The 13,690-nt window shown below is 49.7% G+C and overlaps 1 protein-coding gene across 1 annotated transcript; it reads right to left on the bottom strand.

Annotated features, from left to right (window-relative positions):
* Positions 1–1,740: 1,740 nt before the first annotated feature.
* Positions 1,741–10,777, bottom strand: LOC120644872 (HVA22-like protein a). The gene is made up of 6 exons (XM_039921608.1): positions 10,518–10,777; positions 9,010–9,036; positions 8,781–8,903; positions 3,055–3,298; positions 2,142–2,644; positions 1,741–2,059 (listed from the first exon to the last, which is right to left on the bottom strand). Coding segments are annotated over exons 1-6 (954 nt in total). The 5' UTR covers positions 10,574–10,777; the 3' UTR covers positions 1,741–2,058.
* Positions 10,778–13,690: the final 2,913 nt, after the last annotated feature.

The following is a 13,690-nucleotide window of genomic DNA, read 5'->3' as shown; positions in this document are numbered from 1 at the left end:
GACAAGAACTTCAGAGTATTGTGGATAGAGTCGGGCATACCTTGCCACGAAGCACTCTGCAGGAGAGCAATGATGTAGTTTATCTTGATCTGCTTGTCAGCAAGGAATCCATCACAGTTCATGCAGAAAAGCAGAAATTCACGCTTGAAGATATGGTGAGGTTTCTTTTCATCAACAGTAAGCAGCAAAGCCCCTTGCTTTATGGATTTGGCAAAAACTTAAAACATCTCCCTCCCTCTTGCACTTCAGTCCATACTGAATTACTCAGCCATTAGCTTCAGCTTAACATCCAGACGCTCCTTGTGACTTTATGCTCCTACAATGGCTTGGAAATGATACCAAGGCCTCATCCTTGACTTGCATGAAAACATCCCTCTCAATGAATGTAACCAGGCAATTACACCCCCACCCCCCCCCCCCCCCCCCCCCCCCGCGCGTCTATTTCTTAGCTTATTCATAACAAGATCCATTGCAGAAAATACCCTCTCAACAGTAGCAGTTGCTATGGGAAGAACTAGCACCAATTTAAGAAGCTTGTAAACAATAGGATGTTCGAGGCTCTTCTTTGTTTCAACAAGCATAACTGAAAGCTCAACATAACTTTTCACGTTTCTAAACCTTTCATCCCCACGCATATCAGCAATAAAGCGTGTAAGATGGATGGGAAGATTCAACAAATCTTTCCTTGAGAAGTCTTTGGGATAAAATCGAGCAAGTTTAAGTAACTTATCCTTGTCATAAGGATCAAATGAATTAGCTGGATCAAATGAAACCGCCTTGTCGGCCCCTTCCAAATGTTCTGCCAGCCTCTTCAAGAGCTCAGGAAACATTCCTTCGTTCAGTGAGTCCTCGATTTTGCCATGCCCCTGAAAAGCCAGCCCTTGCTGCAGTAAGAACCTCAAGCATCGAAGCAAACTTGACGGAGGTGCCGGTGCCGCTGCCGCTGCCGGCACTGAGGTGGATGCGATCTTCGGCGCCTTCCCGGCCCTTTCCCACAAGGACTTCAAATCCACCGTCGCCTTTTTCTTCTTCATTTTCCAATCGCTCAACTAATCTCTGCATTTCAACCAAAATAAATAAATAAATAAATAATACATCACAAGTTCACTCTTTCCTATCCCCTCCTACCGTGCATTCGCATTTCCGTTGAAGTACTGAATCAAGCACGCATTTCCATGCCAAGAGAGGAAGGATTCGGGTGTCCGGAGCTTACCTCTGTTTTCCGGCTGCCCTGCTCGCCGCCGCTGCTCCGGGCTTCTTGCCCCCGCCGTATGCCGCGGCTGCGCCAGCCGGCACTCCACTGCAACCCCGTCGAGACCGCGGGAGACGGATGAGGGAGGGAGGCGAGTGGATTGGGGAATGGGGGCGCTAGGGTTCCCGGTCCTCGTGCTCGCTGCTGCTCGCCGAGGCCGCCGCGCTGGGGGGCGACTCCTCGGCTCCTCACCCTGGGAGCTCGAGCCTCCACCACGCCCGCGCAGAAGATGTCATTTTGGGCTAGAGAGAAGAGGATTCGGCCCATCAGCCGGCCCATGGTACAAATACTCTGTTTTTTTCCTTGGTGGTGAAAAAAAGGTAAATTTAATAAAAATACTAAGTTTTTGTAAAATTTACCTTAAAACCTAGAAACTTTTTTTGTAAACTTCTGCTAGCAATTTTCAACAGAGACCTGGTGGTTCAAACACGGGATTGATTACGACAAGATCACATGACTCCGCATGGACTTTTGGGGCACTTTGTAGATACTGGAAAATGCATCAAATAGCAGCGGACACATTCAGACACCACAGATAAGATTAGAACACACTGCTACCCCCAATCATCTCAATTCTCCTAACTAAATAAGGTTCACCACCTCAAATGCAACAGCATCCAGTTCACCACCACCACCCACATTGCAGAGTTCTACTACACTACTCATCTACTGGTATATGTCAACAAATATGTTACATGACGGGATGTCAGCACGAACGGCAGATGGAAGTCGCTAAAGGCTGAAGATGAACCGGGGGACCTTGCGACTCCAAGTGAACCAAAAAAATGCCCGCCTTGATGCATTGATCTGAACCTCACAAGAAACACGATGATGAGACTAGAGGCAGTTTAGGACTTAAAGCAATAGTTAGGGTGAGTTCAGGGTTTACCATGCGTGCGGGCCCTGGTTCCAGTAAGTGTTTTCGTCCTCGAAGATCATGAAGCTGCTAGTCCAAGAGTTTTGCTCAGGGTACGCGCTGTGGAAGTCAGAGTATGGGTGCCACTCACTTTTGGAGGCCATGACCTCCTTCTCAGGCTCCACCTCAGCGAATGTCACTCGCTTCTTTGGTGTATATTCCTTTGGATCTTTCAGAGCTTCCTGTTCTTTTGAATCTTTCAGTGCTTTCTTCAGTTCTTTAGAATCCTTCAGGGACGCTTTCTTTGGATCTTTCGATGCTGCCTTCTTCTGCTCTTTGGAATCCTTGGGTGACTTCAAATCCTTTGATGGCTTCTGCTCCTTCAGATCTTTTGATGCCTTGGGTTGCTTTGCATCTTTTGATGGCTTGGGTTCTTTTGAATCCTTCGATGATTTTGATTCCTTTGAATCCTTTGCTGGTTTTGATTCTTTCGAATCCTTTGACGATTTACCAGACTGTTTAAATGACTTGCCAGCCTGCAATACAAAACAAAAGATATCAGAATGATGACTTGTCACTGGAACAGAAGAAGGGCTCTCAGCTTCTTTTTCTCAAAAGTAATTAATGCATGGTCCATAGGAACTACTCAAATTTAAGAATAAAACAAAGATTGACTAGAAGAGCACTAGAGCTGAAGCCTCAACTACCCAGTGTGACAGGTACTAATGAGTTAGCTGAGAGTACAAACAATAATCATCAAACTATAGCTTTGAGACAAGGTAAGCAGCAAAATCAAAATGCTGTCGACAAGCATAGTGATGGATGATTATAATCATCACCAGAAGATCAGAGCCAATTGGAACCAGAATGAACAAGCATGCACAACTAGGTTAAATTCAAATCATTTCGCACAAAGTGGGCACACATATATATAAGTTGCATATACCTTATTTGCTAGTTTCTTCAAAGCTTCAGTTCCATTTTCTTCAACAAACTTATCAAGTGCTGTGAGGAAGTCATCAGATTTCCCAAAAAGGCCCTTCTTTTGAGGGACATACCAAATGTTGACCATCTGGTTCTTTATGAAGGCAGGCCTCACATAATTTTGGTACACATAGGCTGCACCATTGAAGTATGGCAAAACAAGCCAGCAAATAAAGATCAACTTCAGTGAAGGCCAGAAAGGAAGCCTGTCAAAATCAAGCATGGGAAGCCATTGAATATTGTTAGTAGTGTGCCATTATGATCTTTAGTACATTTGTGTGAGCTAAAACCGAATATTCTGAGTTCAGATGTAAAAAACCCATGCAACTATGACAATTCCATGGATGCTTTGAAAACCAAAATATAATACTAAATCACCAAATCAAAGAACTTATGTTAGGAGCTCAAGAGCTCAATTCTAACTCTCATTGAGCTGAGAGGATGACAATGAACTTGGGGCAATTTTCTGGTTTTCTCATATTCACAAACTCAAAGCCATGCCAACCCAAGGGGCTGGGGATACATACTTATAGGCAGCCAGGGCAGGCAGCCAAAGGATGCTAAGATGCTAGTCAAAAGAACTAAAGCTAGATGCTGTCCTAGCAAACTGACTGTCCTAGCAAACTGACTGTCCTAGCATACTGAAATATGCTAAAGGAATAGATGCTCTGGTCCTTGCAAGGACCCTATGCCTTATCCATCCAGCACAAAGACTTATCCATCATTCTCCCCCTAAGTCTTGTGCGTCGTCTTGTGGGAGGAGTGGACCATCCCGGTCCTGGAGTAGAGCTCAAGGAACTTGATCCTCCCAAGGGGCTTGGTGAGCAAGTCTGCAAGCTGGTCCTTGGTGTTGATGTAGCTTGCCTTGATGCTCCCGTCCTCCAAGCAGCCTCGGATGAAGTGGTACCTCACCCGGATGTGCTTGCTCCGTTCATGGAAAACAGGGTTCTTCGCCAAAGCCAGGGCGGACTTGCTGTCCACCCTGAGCTCCACCGCTCCAATGTCTCTGCCGAGTAGATCACCAAGCAGTCGAGCGAGCCAGAGCGCCTGAGTCGACGCGGTGGAGGCCGCTATGTACTCGGCCTCACAACTGGACAAGGCCACCACCTGCTGCTTGACCGACTGCCAGCTAACAAGGCACTCGCCGAGGAAGAAGAGGATCCCGCTCGTGCTCTTGCTGGTGTCGATGTCGCCGGCGTGGTCGCTGTCGCTGTACCCGACGAAGTGTGCCGCTCCAGGGCACCTCGGGTAGTGGAGACCGTGGTCGAGAGTCCCTGCAACATAGCGGATGATCCTCTTCACGGCCTGCTGGTGCTCCGTCGTCGGTCGCTGCATGAACCGACTAACGTAGCCGACGGAGAACGCCAAGTCCGGCCGCGTGTGGGCGAGGTAGCGTAGGCTCCCCACAAGGCACCAGTACTGAGTAGCGTCCACCTCCTCTGCCGTGCTGTCACGGCTCAGCTTCAGCCTCTCCTCCATTGGAGTGAGAGCTGGGTTGCAGTCGGTGAGCCCGGCGAGCTCGACGACGCGCTTGGCGTAGGCGGTCTGTCGAAGTGTGATCCCGGAGTCGTCCTGGTGCACCTCGATCCCCAGGTAGAAGGAGAGAGACCCCAGGTCGCTCATCTGAAAGGTGGCCTTCATCTCCTCCTTGAACGCCACCACCTCCTCATCCTTGGTGCCGGTGATCACCAAGTCGTCGACGTAGACACCCACCAGCAGGGCATTGCCTCCATTGCCCCGCCGGTAGATGGCCGCCTCGTGCGGGCTTTGCTCGAAGCCCATCCCCTTGAGCGTGGAGTCCAGCTTGGCATTCCACGCCCTCGGGGCCTGCCGCAAGCCATAGAGGGCCTTGCGCAGACGTAGCACCTTACCCTCCTTGCCGGGGATCGCAAACCCCGGCGGCTGGTGCACGTAGACCTCCTCCTTCAAGTCGCCGTTGAGAAACGCCGACTTGACGTCCATGTGATGGACGCGCCAGCCCTCCTGGGCAGCCAGCGCAAGGAGAAGTCGCACGGACTTCATCCGTGCCACGGGAGCGAAGGCATCGTCGAAGTCGACTCCCTCCTGCTGCACGAAACCTCGTGCCACCAGGCGAGCCTTGTGCTTGACGACGGTGCCGGCCTCATCCCTCTTCAGCTTGAACACCCACTTAAGGGTGATCGCGCGGTGACCACGAGGGAGATCAGCAAGCTCCCAAGTGCGGTTCTTCTCAACCGCGTCCATCTCCGACTGCATCGCGGCACGCCATGCCGCGTGTCCCTCGGCCTCTGCGAAAGACCGGAGTCGTAGCTGAAGAGCGTGGTGCCGCCGGTGTGGCGGGCGCCGGAGTCGGTGGAGGCTCGGGGACCGGGGTAGGCACGCTGGGCGAAGAAGAGCTGCCTACTCCCCCGGCTCCCTCGAAGTGGACGTACTCGACGGTGAAGTCGTCGTACGTCGGAGCTGAGCCGTCGTCCACCGCCTTGTCCCACGCCCATCCTCGCCCTTCGTCGAACACAACGTCGCGCGCCGTGCGCACACGCTGTGTCTCCGGGTCGAGAATGCGGTAGGCCTTCGAACCCTCCGCGTAGCCGATGAACACTCCCGGAGTGCTCCTGTCGTCGAGCTTGCCGATGTGGCCAAGCTCCTTGGCGAACGCGAGGCAGCCGAAGACCCGCAGGTGGGAGACCGCCGGCTTACGCCCATGCCAAGTCTCATACGGCGTCATGCCGTCGAGTGCCTTGGTGGGCGAGAGGTTGAGGATGTAGACAGCCGTCACCACCGCCTCTCCCCAGAAGACGGCCGGCATGCCCCTCTGCTTGAGGAGGGCCCGGGCCATCCCCACCACCGTCTGGTTGCGCCGCTCGACGACGCCATTCTGTTGCGGGCTGTACGGCGCAGAGTAGTGGCGCTGGATGCCCTCATCCGTGCAGTACGCCGTGAACTCGCCGCCGTTGTCGGTGCGCAGCACGCGCAACTTGCGGCCGCTCTCCGCCTCCGCAGCGGCCTGAGCACGCCTGATGGCGTCCGCAGCCTCTCCCTTGCTGCCGAGGATCATCACCCACATGAAGCGGGAGAGGTCGTCGACGAGCAGCAGGAAGTAGCGCCGTCCTCCTGGTGTGACCGGTGTCACCGGGCCACACAAGTCCCCGTGTACGAGCTCGAGCCGCTCCTTGGCTCGGAAGCTCGCCTGCTGGGGGAAGGAGTGCCGCCTCTGCTTCGACAGCACGCAGACGTCGCAGAGCTGCTCCACGTGGTCGAGGCACGAGAGGCCTTGCACCATCTCCTTGGCGCCGAGCCGCTTCAGGGCCTCAAAGTGGAGGTGCCCAAAGCGCTTGTGCCACTGCCATGCCTCGTCGTCCCTGCGAGCTGCAAGACAAAGAGGCTGGGCCACCCCGACATGGAGAATGTAGAGGCGGTTCTTCCCTCGAACCACCCTGGCGAGAAGCTGGCGACGGTGGTCCCAGATGCGGAGGACCCCGCTGTCGATCACCACGCGGGAGCCGCTCTCATCGAGTTGCCCAAGGCTGATGATGGAGTTCCGCAGCGCCGGGATGTAGTAGACTCCGGTGAGCATCCGGTGCTCTCCGGACTTGGCGGTGAAGATCACGGAGCCCACGCCCTTGATCTCCACGGCGGAGTCCCCGAACCTGACGGAGCCACCTACGTCGACGTCCAGGTCGGAGAAGAACTCCCGCCGCCCGGTCATGTGGTGCGTGGCGCCGGAGTCGAGGTACCAGCCATCGACCCTGTCGTCGTCGGAGCCGTTGCCGAGGAGAACTCGGGCACGCGGCTCGTCGAGGTGGAGTAGAGCGGTGACAGGCGGTGCCGCCGGATGCGGCTCCATGTCCCCGTGGAGTAGGAACAGAGCCGGCTCGTCATCCGGCTGGGCCTCCGCGACGTGGGCTTGGCCCCCACGCCTCCGCTGCGGGCAGTCCCTGGCCCAGTGGCCGGGCCTGCCACAGTTGTGGCAGGCGTCGTCTCGTGCCGCCTTGGGCCTGTCAGCGGCGCCGCCCTGAGCATCTCCGCGGGCGCCACCCTCGGCGCGCCCTCGTGCCCCGGCTTGGGCACCTCCGCGCCCCTTTCGCGGCTTGCCGCGCTTGCGGCCACCAGTCGAGGAAGAGGGCTCCCCCCTCCTCCTGTCACCGCGCCGAGCCTCCCACTGCTCCTGAGTGAGGTGGAGCTTCCCACCGATGGAGATGCCTCCCGAGGGAGGCTGTGGCTCGTCGCTGTCGACGACCTTGAGGCGACCTATCGCCTCCTCGATCGTCATGGTGGAGAGGTCCAGCAGAGACTCGAGCGCGCCGGGCGCGCGGGCCCCTGGACCGCCGCCGGGCGCGCGGGCCCCTGGACCGCCGCCGGGCGCGCCGCCGTCCAGGCCGCCGCCGCCGGGGTGGGCTGCTGCCCACCGCGCGGTCCGCTCCCGCGCTCTCTCCCTTTCCAACTCCTCAAGGTCCTCGTCGGCGGTGGCGTCGCCGGCGATGGAGCCGCTGAGGCTGCCGCGCAAGGTCTCAACCTCGACCTCCGCCGCACGCGCTGCATCCTCCGCCTCCTCTGCTTCCACCTCCGCCCTGGCCGCTGCCAGCTCCGCTGCAGCCAGCCTGGCCGCCCTCGCCGCTGCTGCAGCGGCTTGAGCCGTCGCTCGCCTGCGCTCCTCTGCCGCGGCGAGCTCGGCGTCTCGCTGGCGCCGGGCGCTCGAGGCGACCGAGCGCTGAGACGGTGCGTCGGACATGGCGCGCCTCCAAGGGGCTGTTGCGTGGAGAGGGGGAAGGGAACGGGGAAGAAGAGGCAACCGGGGCTGCTGCTGCTGCTGTTGCAGCGGCTGCTACTGCTGCTGTTGCAGCGGCTGCTGCTGCTGCTGTAGTGGCTGGTGCAGCTGCTGCTGCTGCTGCGCTAGCTGCTGGTGGTGGTGGCTGGGCTGCTACCGCGGCTTGGGAAGGGGAGGAGCAAGAGATATCCAACCTACAGGAAAGTACGGCTCTGATACCAGATGTTAGGAGCTCAATTCTAACTCTCATTGAGCTGAGAGGATGACAATGAACTTGGGGCAATTTTCTGGTTTTCTCATATTCACAAACTCAAAGCCATGCCAACCCAAGGGGCTGGGGATACATACTTATAGGCAGCCAGGGCAGGCAGCCAAAGGATGCTAAGATGCTAGTCAAAAGAACTAAAGCTAGATGCTGTCCTAGCAAACTGACTGTTCTAGCAAACTGAAAGCAAACTGACTGTCCTAGCATACTGAAATATGCTAAAGGAATAGATGCTCTGGTCCTTGCAAGGACCCTATGCCTTATCCATCCAGCACAAAGACTTATCCATCAACTTAAACCAACTGTGCTAAACATTCCTACTTCACAAAACATGGATGTTTCGAAACCCGAAGAACTGAAGGTATATTACTAGCCAGTTCTTTGTTATTTGGTTCAAAATTAAAATAACTATGTGAAGCCTGATTTATGATACTCTGTAGTCTGTACTTTTAACTTTAAAAACAAAGGAGCAAAATCTTCAAGGATAACCAGAGTAAGATGTATAAGGGCTTCACAGTGTAAATGACTTAATGCTAATATATATGTCCTGTTTGTACACTAATCCTGAGATATAGCAACAACTATAAGCTTACAAAAGCCAAAAGGATCTCCAACTTTCACACAGAATAGTGAATTGACACTAAAAATAAGATAACAATCACACCACAGCAGAACTTACCACTGAATAATTGAGGCAAATGTGAGTTCAAACAGTGTTATTAATGAGTACAGCACCCAATATGTGAGCCATTGTTGATCATCAACAGGAGATTTGGTTTCTATTGCCTTAACTGAAGCATACCTGTAAGTTGTAATAACACTGAATTACATTTGTGTTTTAGCACAAACAAATTATTATAAAAAAAGTTGAGTGTCTAGAAGTAAAAGACATGATGTGAGCAACTTACAAAGGATAAGCCAGTGCAACCAAAGGCCTACAGAGAAAAATAGATGAACTGAAGTTAAAGCATGCACTTTCGATTCATAATAATTGCATATGAGCCAGAGGAAAGAACTTTCAGAAAGAGGAACTGTAAATTCAGAAAGACCATAGTGGCACTAGCCTGCCTGTGTTAGTAACAGGAAACCATCAGTACACTCCAACAGAGGAACAAATGAATAACTCACAAGAAACCTATTCACCAGCAATGTTGTAAGCCTTAGCTCTCCAACAAATGAGGGGTATAGTTTCGTAAATGGGTTTTTACATGTTACAGCACAGTAATAGCAAGAAATGTCGAAGCATATTGGTCCAACCCAGCAACATGAATCACAGCATCAATACTGAATGTGGCAGTGGCACTAGCTTCATAAATAAATGAAGCTCAGTGTACCCTGGTACAACACACATCGGTTCCCACTAAGAAGATTTAATAAATTCTAGTCCCAAAACGGACACTCATTTCTTTAATGATGCATCACAGTCGCTACAAGACATAACCCACGACCCACTAAACTATAAGAAAACAGCACCAGATTGTGCTGGGCCATTCTTCTCCATATGACCTAACTAGCTGCATGGAAAGGAATGTGAAACAGCCAAAAAGATAAGACTGGACAACTCTTATTTGCACATAAAAAATAAAACAGGAAAGTGGAATTGAGCAACAAACCTAAAATGCAGACACTAGCAAAACTATAAATCTAAAAGCAATCACCGCTTTTATAAAGGACTGAACCACTGAGGGAAAAGTAGCAAGTGACAGAACTGGACGGCTGATCTATGCATTCAGATTTGGTTATCTTCATCGACAGCTTACTCGTGCACCACATTTCACATCCTAACTTTTCGTTCAGGCAATGGTTTGCGTTCAGAAAGGCACTGAATCAGATCAACAGAAAGAGACGTGCTGATGTAGGCGAGCGAAACTGAAGACTCGAAAATGAATGCTGCAAAACAGAACGCACTCAAGAACGTCACGGAACCCACCTTAAAGCAAGTCCTTCTACCAACAAAATTCGAAAAAGAAAAAAATAAATCTTTTTCTCCAACAAACAAAACTGCAGGCATATCTACGCAACAGCGCTCCAGCTAATCAGCACACACCGCAATACGAAGTCGATTCAGTTGCGCGAGATTTTACAGGCCAAGAACTAATCAACTAGTAAACCATACCAAGAAGGATTCCTTTTCTTCCCAAACGCGAGAATGTTTTTTCCCCCAAAAAAACCTGACGCCGATTAAAAGCTACGCCATTGGGCCCATTCCAAGCCTCAGCCGATTACCTCACAGACAACGAAGAGCATCTGCATTCCAGCAATGCCGAGCGCCGAAGCGCCCAGAATCGCGCGGCCGCATCACTCCACACTGCCGGAACCGCCGCGGGGACGAGCAAAGAAGCACGCGAGCGGGAAATCCCGGAAAGAGATCGAGGGGGGCGGGTAAGAGAGCACACTGACAGGGAGAGTGACCGACCCTGCGAGGACGTCGAAGTTCTTGGCGAGGACCTTGAGCAAAGATCCGGAGCCCATGGCCGCCTCCGCGCCCCCGAATCGGCGCTCTGGAGAGGTGGGAATGCAGGGGGGTTTGCAGTGGAGGTCCGGAGGGCCCCGGCGTTCTTGAACCCGCCGCCTTTTCTCCCCCCGTCTCACCCTTTCGGTGCTTTTGGGGTCTCGAGGGGAGAGAACACGGGGGAGGAAAGTGGAGTGGAGCAGACGAGACGACGGAAGACCGGCGTGGAAGTGACAAGCCCAAAACAGAGCACCGGCACGGGAACAGAGGAGGCGTTATGCAAAAAGGCCCTCGAGAAATAATCTTATTACGGTTCTATCAACTTCGTTGGTTTTTCTTTTGAAAAACTACTTTGTTGATTAAGTAGAGCCTTACCGAGCACGAGCACACTGCACACATGTAGATGTAGAGGTAGTGTTTATGAGTATAGAACTTTTTTTTGGAAATACCTATAAATTTATTTTGTGTGTTGGTCAGGAATGCAAAGGCACTATATTTTTCTTTCTTAGCTATTTGCTCGCCAATGTATTTCGATTATATTTTGTATTGTTGTATTCTTATAAAATGAATTTATTATATTTTACCTATCTTTTTAAACGAGATTTTACCTATTTGCTAGTGTCCAACTTGCTCTCCTTTTTTATGTCAGCCGGATTTGCCCCTTGATTTTTGTTTTTGCTTATGTAGCTACATGGTCAAATTTACAACTATTTAGGAACATATCCAGTAAGCTATAGTCTGGCAATTAACTTCACATTGACTATTACCTCGTATTTTATTGTACGTATCACACCACAAACAAGCAGCGGTGCGATATTGTCGTGTAGTATCTAGTACTTGTGACATGGTTCACGTGGCCAAAATCCACCAAATGTTGATGAAAATAATTTTTTTGGCCAAAACTCAAACCAATGTTCATGATCATGTTTGAGATGGAGGAAGATGAGCATCATTTTTAATCTCATGCAAAGGGTACCCACATTTTTTAAGCTGTTTTAGATGTTGCAGAGAGGAGGACCAAGGTGCAATATCCATGTTAGCGGGTGGGGAGAATAGAAAATAGCATATACACGAGAGGAGTAACTGATAATTGCACGGCTGGGATTGCGTTTCCGGTTTTCTTTTGTCCTTTCACACTGCAAACCTGCTGCCGAGGGGTTCGAGATACAGGCCCACAGCTCATTGGGTGGATAATCTGCCGGTTTCTTCGGATGCTGCTATTATTTATTTTTGCTAATGTTTATATTTTTCTATGTTTATGCCCGTATCTCCCAAGATCTTATCCGAGCTGGATTATTCCTATTATTCATCATGTACAGTATAAACTAATAAATTATGAGGGCCTAATCATCACTTTGATGGGATGATAAATATCAGATTTGGTGATTGATTGGTATTTACTCTGGTAGATCTTCTACAATCTTCTTTTTCAAATAGAAAAATTGGATATATATCATTAAAAAATTCGAAAATTATATATATATATATATATCATCACGATCGCGACCCATATCATTGACTCATGTGAGCCCCACATATCATTGACTCCTACATAGATATTCCAAGAAAAAAACTCCAAACAATTACCTTTTGAAATCCAAATATTCACAAGTTTGCTAGATATTCAAATTACTAGAATACCCTATATTAACACCACACTAGTTTGTTTATGTGTCTCACCCTGTTAATGGTTTGGGTTGAAATGAGTTTTGTGGATTGGGTTTTGAGATGGATTGTGTTTGGGTGAGTTGAAATGGGTTGAATTAAGTAATGAGTTGGGGTGAAGTGGGTTCTATGTAAACACGAGTTGAGATGGGCTGGCGTAGGTTGAAATGGATATTTTATCCAAAATAGTATGAACCTTAAAACTAAAAATCACGCATTCATACCATAAATTTTTTGAAATTGATTGAAATTTATTGAAGACGACTTAATATGACTCGTAGATACTCTTGGTAAGGTAGTGTGGTTAGATCTATACGTGGGCCCCACACAAAGAGCCGGACTCTAGAAATAAAACCTCGCATTCACACTATAAAATTTTATCGCAATTGACTGAAATTTGTTGGAGATGACTCAATATGACTGACAGGTATTCTGTGCAAAACAGTGTGGCTAAAACTATACGTGGACCCCACGTCAAGAGTCAGACCCTGGAAATAAAATCTCGCGTTCACACTACAAAATTTTATCGGAATTGACTGAAATTTGTTGGAGATGACTCAGTATTACTAGCAGTTATTCTGTGCAAAGCAGTGTGACTAAAACTACATGTGGACCCCACATCAAGAGTCAGATTCTGAAAATAAAACCTCGCGTTCACACTATAAGTTTTATCGAAATTGACTAAAACTTGTTGGAGATGATTTAGTATGACTTACAGCTACTCTGTGTAAAACAGTGTGGTTATAAAACTATACGTGGATCCCATGTCAAGAGCGGAGTCACTAAACTAGTTGGAGAGAATTAGACGCAGTAGTTCGAAACCGGTTTGTTTGGGTTGAAACTATTGATTTGGTTTGCTTTAGTTGTAATAGGAATTAGTTTGGATTGGTTTGGGTGGAATAGCAAGTGGATTGAGATGGAGTTGGTTTGGTTTTAAAGTATATTAAAATAAAATAGTTTGGTGTAGTCTTGAATTGGTTTCCAAACCATTAGCAGAGAACTCCTCAAACCACCGAAGCTATAAATGACGCATGACAAGATGAGGTGTCCGTGCATTCTTCCTCCCGGCATATGAATGCCACATATCCTTTTAGGTGTCCTTCCCCTGATTTTTCTAATTCATGCGCACCAGACAAATCAAAACTTCAACATGAAGGCACATAATTTTACTATAAACAGGGGGTGCGACACTTGGGCATTGCTAAGATGGAGTCACATTGTTCCTCTTTTTTTTTCTTTTGAAAAGAATCACATTGTTCCTCTCCTTGGCTTAATGAAAGGCCATAGGAGGCGGTACGAGTCCACAGGTTGGTATTGCAGCGAATTCAGTGGTAAATTTACTCGGAAACATGGAATAAGGGTAGGACGGGGTTGGGATAAGAACACGAAGGAGTCGACGAAAGAAGTAGTGGAACTCGGTAAAAATTTAGAGTTATCGAAGTCTTCGCCAGTGTTAGTTCTTAAGACATGTT

Source organism: Panicum virgatum, chromosome 8K, assembly GCF_016808335.1.
Source record: "Panicum virgatum strain AP13 chromosome 8K, P.virgatum_v5, whole genome shotgun sequence".
Taxonomy (NCBI): domain Eukaryota; kingdom Viridiplantae; phylum Streptophyta; class Magnoliopsida; order Poales; family Poaceae; genus Panicum; species Panicum virgatum.
The sequence above is the reverse complement of the archived record's forward strand: the minus strand, read 5'-3'. Positions and strand labels throughout refer to the sequence as shown.